The 7,411-nt window shown below is 37.1% G+C and overlaps 1 protein-coding gene across 1 annotated transcript in view; it reads left to right on the top strand.

Annotated features, from left to right (window-relative positions):
- Positions 1-3,722: 3,722 nt before the first annotated feature.
- Positions 3,723-7,411, top strand: part of TRPM1 (transient receptor potential cation channel subfamily M member 1) — a 175,735-nt gene continuing 172,046 nt past the window's right edge. Inside the window, exon 1 of the mRNA XM_036736576.1 lies at positions 3,723-3,830. Coding sequence (XP_036592471.1) covers positions 3,723-3,830 — 108 coding nt within the window. The remainder of the gene's footprint in view (positions 3,831-7,411) is intronic.

Raw genomic sequence — 7,411 nt, 5'->3', positions numbered from 1 at the left:
AAGGTAGATATTATAAACCTCTAGAGAAAACTGAATGGGGATAGAAAGGAATATACCTTTTTCTTAGCAGTACATGGCACATATACAAAAATTGACCGTGTACTAGGGCAAAAAAACCTCATAATCCAATGCAGAAAGGCAGAAATATTAAATGCATCCTTTTCAGATCATGATGCAATAAAAATTATATGTAATAAAAGAATAGAAAGATAGAATGGAAAGATAAAGTGGAAAATAAAATGGAAAGAGAGACTAAAAATTAATTGGAAACTAAATAATCTAATCCTAAAAAATGAGTGCGTCAAACAACAAATCATATAAACAATCAATAACTTCATTGAAGAGGATGACAATAATGAGACAACATACCAAAACTTATGGGATGTAGTGAAAGCAGTTCTTAGGAGAAGTTTTATATATTTGAATGCCTACATGAATAAAATAGAGAAAGAGGAGATCAATGAATTGGGCACGCAACTGAAAAATCTAGAAAAAGAACAAATTAAAAATCCTCAATTAAATATCAAACTAGAAATACTGAAAACCAAAAGAGAGATTAATAAAATTGACGTTGAGAAAACCATTGAACTAATAAATAAAACTAAGAGCAGATTTTATGAGAAAACAAATAAAATAGACAAACTTTTGGTCAATTTGATTAAAAAAAGAAAGAAGAAAACCAAATTACCAGTATCAAAAATGAATTCACCACCAATGAAGAGGACATTAAAACAATAATTAGAAACTATTTTGCTCAACTGTATGCCAATAAATTTCATAATCTTAGTGAAGTGGATGAATATTTACAAAAATATAAATTGCCCAGATAAACAGAAGGGGAAGTAAAAAGCTTAAATAACCTCTTCTCAGAAAAAGAAATTGAACAAGCTGTCAATGAACTCTCTAGGAAAAAATCTCCAGGGCCAGAAGGATTTACAAGCAAATTCTATCAAACATTTAAAGAACAATTAATTCCAATACTACATAGACTATTTGGGAAAATAGGCAAAGAAGGAGTCCTACTAAATTTTTATGATACAGATATAGTACTGATACTTAAACCAGGAAAAGTCAAAACAGAGAAAGAAAATTATAGACCAATTTCCCTAATTAATATAGATGTAAAAAATTTTTAAATAAAATATTAGCAAAAAGATTACAGAAACTTATCACAAGAATAACACACTTTGATCAGGTAGGATTTATACCAGGAATGCGGGGTTTGTTCAATATTAGAAAACTATCAGCATAATTGATCATATCAACAATAAAACTGACAGAAATCATATGATTATCTCAATAGATGCAGAAAAAGCTTTTGACAAAATACCCATTCCTATTAAAAACACTAGAAAGCATAGGAATAAATGCAGCCTTCTTTAAAATGATAAGTAGCCTCTACCTAAAACCATCAACAAGCATTATATGTAATGGAGATAAGCTAGAAGCATTTTTTTAACTTTTTGGCAGGGCAATCGGGGTTAAGTGACTTGCCCAAGGTCACATAGCTAATACATGTGTCAAGTGTCTGAGGCTGCATTTGAACTCAGGTCCTCCTGACTCCAGGGCTGGTGCTCTACTCTCTGCACCACCTAGCTGCCCCTGAGCTAGAAGCATTTCCAATAAGATCAGGGGTGAAACAAGGATGTCCATCATCACCACTGTTATTCAATATGGCACTAGAAATGTTAGCTGCAGCAATAAGAGAAGAAATAGAAAGTGAAGGAAGTAGAATAGGCAAAGAAGAAACTAAGTTATCATTCTTTTTTTCTTTTTCAATTAAGACCCTCTATTCCTAGCCCATAACACTCAGTTCCACATGATTTTGAGCACCAGACTCAATTATCATTCTTTGCAGATGATATGATGATATACTGAAAGAATCCTAGAGAATCAAGTACAAAATTACTTGAAATAATAAACTACTTTATAAAATAAACCCACATAAATCATCAGCATTTCTATATATAGCTAACAAAGCCCAATAGCAAGAGATAGAAAGGGAAATTCCATTTAAAATTACTGTAGACATTATAAAATATTTGGGAGTTTACCTGCCAAAACAAACTCAGGAACTACATGAACGCAATTACAAAATACTTTTTGCACAAATAAAGTCAGATCTAAATTATTGGAAAAACATCAGTTGCTCATGGGTAGGCCTAGCTAACATAATAAAAATGACAATTATGAATGTAGGCAACAAACATTATTATAGGAAAAGGTCCATTGGCTTCACCAGACTGTCAAAAGGGTCGTTGGTACAAAATAGCTAAGAAACTTATTTATGTATTTCCAACATCCAGCCCAGTGCTTTGCATTTGGGGGTGGAGGGATGCATCTTTCCTAAAGTAATTTATGTTCTGAGTGGCATAGTGGACCTCAGTGTGGGGTCATATCCCACCTCTGACATCTACACTGGTTGCATGACACATGAAGGAAAGGAGAAATAAAACAAGCAATTATTAAGCACTTATGATGTACCAGGTACTGTATTGAATGCTTTACAAATAGTATCTCACTTGGTCCTCACAACAACTCTGTGAGGTAGGTGCTATTATTATTTATTCATAATTGAAGAAAATGCTTCATATTTGGAGGATTTGGAGGAGAATCTCAATGTAATTTTTTCACATTTCACTTTTTTTTCACATATGTCCCTAAAATCTATCTATGGGTCCTTTTGGCATACTTGGACCCTAGGTTAAAAAAACAAAAAAAAACTTGTCTTAAGATTATAAATTGTTGAGAAGGTTCTAATCTTCATTTTAGACATTTCTCCCCACCCCATAGGCTCATGGGTCTAGCCCTGGAAGGGACACTAGATGTCATCTATTCCAATCCTCTCATTTTACAGATGACAAAAGTGAGGTTCATGGGAGTAATTCACTCAAGATCACACACCAAGTAAGCAGGATTTTAACCCAAGCACTCTCACTCCAAAGCCAAATATCAAGTCCAATCAAAGTACAGAAACAAAAACAACACATACTGAGTGTGACAACATGAGGTAGAAGGAAGAACGTCGGACTGGAGGTCAAGAAACCTGCATTGTAGTCCTTGTTGACTAGGACTTGGCAATAGTTGAATAAACAAGTCATTTCTCCTTAGTGTGTCTCCTTATCTGTAGGAGGAGGCGTTGTGCTTAGATTCTAAAGTCTCTTAACATGCTATGATGGGCAGGTCTCCCTGGCTGTTGGAAACCCATCTGCCCTCTGAGTATACCTTTCTCTTGATGCCAAAATCATATCCATTTGATCACCCTGTAGTTTGTCTGAATCAAAACCTTTTGGGGCCACTGCTTTCTCAAAGTAGATTTACCTTCCATTGCCATTTGCTAAATCTCCATCCACTAAAAACCATGGCTTGCAAGAGCTTGCAGTGCATTAAGCCTGATTATACATGTTGTGGAAAAGGAAGAGGATAGGGTCATGGGGAGGGGGGGAAGCTTTCAAGTAGGGAGGGGAGTTGGGGAGTAGGAGAAGGGCAACCATTACAATCAGCACATTGCCTAGTGCTGCTAGTGGTCCAGTCTGCCTCCTCCAGGATACCCATCCTGGCAGAGATTCTCTCCTTTAGGACTTTGCTTTTTCCCTAATGTATCTCCCTCTTCTCTTAACCTGAACCCTACTGAGTCGGGCTTTCTCAGATTCTACCTCTGATTTTCTGAGTGAGACCAGAGGTTCTCCAGGTGAGGAGATGCTTTGTCCAGAGTAGAGGACATGGGAACTAAAAAGGGGAAGGGAGGAAAGCTCACAGGCTCCTTAAGGAGGATGAGTGGTTCCTTCAAGCACACTTCACTCAAGAGCTCAGCATCTGGATCCCAAAAGGTAAGTGGGCCTTGCTCCTTGATGGCTGGAGATGGGGCAGGGAACAAAAAGATCAGGATTACTTCTTCTTCCCTCTTTGTTGCCACTTATTTACTCATTCATTTAGTTAGTTATCAACTTATTTTATTCATTTTCACCCATCTCTTTATTTATTAGTGCTTATGATGTTTTTGTTCAAGAGTTTTTAGCCAAATTATCCTTATTCAATCTTTTCCATTGCACAGCAGCTGAAATGAGCTCTGTAATGTTAGTTATTTTAATCATGGACTCTGGTGGGGGTGGTTTCACATATACTGTAGCTGTGAATGTCTCCAACCTTTGGTTGAGTTCAGATATGGCTGTTTTCGTATATGAATTGATTGTCTTTTGTGTCAGGACGCTGGGTTCCTATAGTTTCATTGTCTGTATAGCTCACTTGATGCTTATTCATGTGTTGTCATGAGATAGTTCTTCTACAAATATCTTGAACTGGAGTTTAAATCTTAATTAACTTTTTACCTGTTTTATTCCTCCAACCAGTCTATAAGCTCTTTGGAGGTAGGGAGTATGTTATTTGTTTCCATATACCCAATAGCACTTAACCTTGGTGCCTTGCATATAATGAAAATAAATTTACTTATACTTTGATTTTAAACTGAAGTTTTGTTTTTAATTCTCATTGCCCAACATTTGGAAATGTAATGAGTCTCTCAAATTCAGAACACCACATTGAACACTGAGCATCTCCTCACCCAGAGAGCCTCTGGTCTTAATCAGAGAAACAGAGTTAGAGTCTAAGAAATTCCCAGATCAACAGGGTCTCAATTAAGAGAAAAGGAATCAGGAAGATAAAGAAGAGAAGAGGGACCAGGAAAGACATATGTGATGTCTTGAAAGGTTGACAATAATTTTTAGGAACACAATTTAGACATGTGCCAACACCCACCACCTGCTGTTCTCTCCTTCAGCTGTTCCTTAAATGACTTTTTGTTTCCTTATTCTTATTGATCTTTGCTCTTTCTTTGCACTTATTTTTGGGAAATGGGGAATAGGAAATGAAAGGTCACAGGCTTTCTTCCCCTACCAGTTCCATCAGCTCCTGGCTTTTGGTAGATTTTGTGTAGAGTAGTGGAACAGTCTAGAAATCCTTCACCCAAGTTCTAGTCCTGGCTTAATTAACTAGCTGTGTGATTTTAAGTAGGTCACTTAATCTCTGAGACAGGTTTCTTGTGTATATATTGATACTTGGTGTTACACAGACCAGCTGAGACAATGCATAAAGAAACCCCTTAAAAGACAAACACAGCACTATGCAAATGTCAGGTGTGACTGATTTTGTAAATGTTAAACTCTTTGTGTGTGAATTGATTCCACTGCTCCAAACTCTCTTGGCCTCAGTTTCTTCATCTTGTCAAATGAGAGTTTTAGAGTAGCTGATCTCTAAGGTTCTTTCCAGCCCTAAAATTCCATGTCTGGGAACTCAGTAATCTACATACCTTTTAGATGGTGAAGAGAGAAAAGTGCAACCTTAGGTAAGTCACACTAGGATTCACTTTTCTCATGCATAAAATGAGAAGGTGAAGGTAGGTCACCTCTGCGGTCCCTTCTGGCTCTAAATCAATGGTCCATTGATTTTTTTTGATTAAGGATTAAGGAGAAATGGATGAATAATGTTTTGGGAATAGCAACAAGTCAGGCCTAGGGAATACTAAGTCTGTAGAAGACTAAACATTTTAAATCACTTTCCCTCCAAGCCTTCACAAAAGTCCTCCTGTGATGCCTCATTCTGAATTGGAGGTGTCTGTGGGTTCTCAAAAGCTTTACTGGTGATACACAAACTCTGATAGGACCCACTAAGTTGAAAAGCCTTCCGGTATATAGAGGCCCAGTATATTTATCTTCTGAGAATCATCAAGGCTAAATTTGGAGAGTCTCTTCCCCTGACAACAGGCCACAGGTTGACACTTCTGACACAGAAACTCATCTATTAGACCATAAAGGGCTGTGATTTGCTTCAGTGAAGGGAATACTCACACTGATGAGATCGTAAATTCTTGGATTATTGATGTTTAAATATTCTCAAAAAAGGAATGATAAATACCTCCTTATGACATTGTGTCAGGTTAACGTAGCATGCTGTTGCTATGGGAGTGAATGCTAGATTTGGAACCAGAAGCTCTGAGTTTGAATCTTGGCTTTGCCATGCTCCTTTGTGTGATTTTGGCTAACTTACTTAACCTCTCTCGACCTCAGTTTCCTCATTTCTAAAATGAGAGTATCAGACTAGACGGTTTAAGGGTCCCTTCCAATTCTAAATCATCATGCTCTTATAATAACTAATTGCTATAAAAGACAGAAACATTCATACCTTGTACGTGGTAGGCACACTGAGGCAAATGTCACTGGTTGTTACAAGAGGGAATACGTTTTTCATTAAGGTTTATTTAGAAACAATAATCAACCTAAGAAGTGACATTGTGAAGGGAAGGGGAGGGAAAGGAAAGAAATAGCCAATGCCTTTAAATATGCCATTTTCTCAGGCAATAGAGAGAAGCTTAGGAAATTCAGGAGGGAGTTCACATCTGCAGGTCATGTGGTATTTTCATTCCATTTTCACACACAAGGCAGAGTTTTCAGGGAGCCCTCCACAGACACTAGTAACTCATTTGCCAATTCAAAGCACTCACTGTTAGTGTTGGCCATAAGCCAGGACCCATTGCCCAATGTTTGTTGAAACTCACCAGCTGCCCCCTCTTGGAAAGCAAACAAATATGTTGACTCAAATATTGAGGGATAAATTTCTTATGACATTGTAAGTTGTTTTAAGTAGATTTAACCTACTTTCCACTCCAATGGATACTTTGTTCTCCGATGGCCTTTTCCAGACTCTTAGATCAAGATGACCAGCATAGGATTGTTATCTCACAAATACAACAAAATGTTCCTTAGGGGAGATTTTATGGAATCAGAGACTTCACTGCAGACATTTAGCCTGATTCTCTGATCACAGACTGGATGCCAGGTTGACATAATTCCCTAGAGAGAAATCCTAGGGGAAATTTAAGTTGGGAAAAGAAAATTTGGTTGCTTAAATAACAGACGTTTCATCTGTCTCAACCATTTTTATTGTTCATCTAATGAATATTTATTATCACCTATGTTCGATTTACTTAAATGCCCTACGAACCTGGCCACAGTCTATTTTTCATCACTCCCCCTCCCAAACCAGGCAATCCAGCCAAACTGGCCTTCTCTTTGTTCTTCAATCATGACACTCCCCTCTTTGCTCTGTGGATCAAATATGCCTAGAATACACTATCCTTTAAGACACAGCTAAGGCACCATCTTCTGCATGAAGCTTTTCTTGATTTCCCCAACCTTTAGTACACTCCCTCCTAAATTACCTTGTATTCAACTACTTTATATACATTTGTATTTATTAATATTATATTTTTGAGATATATATGTACTTGTCAACCCCATTAGAATGTAAGCTCTTTGTAAGCGTGGATTATTTCACTCTTTGTACTTCTCTCTACAGTACAGTACATTCCCTGGCACATAGTAAACACTTAATAAATACTTGTTGATTGATTGAAAGT

This window comes from Trichosurus vulpecula, chromosome 8 (genome assembly GCF_011100635.1).
Source record: "Trichosurus vulpecula isolate mTriVul1 chromosome 8, mTriVul1.pri, whole genome shotgun sequence".
Taxonomy (NCBI): domain Eukaryota; kingdom Metazoa; phylum Chordata; class Mammalia; order Diprotodontia; family Phalangeridae; genus Trichosurus; species Trichosurus vulpecula.
This window is presented reverse-complemented; position numbering and strand designations above follow the sequence as displayed.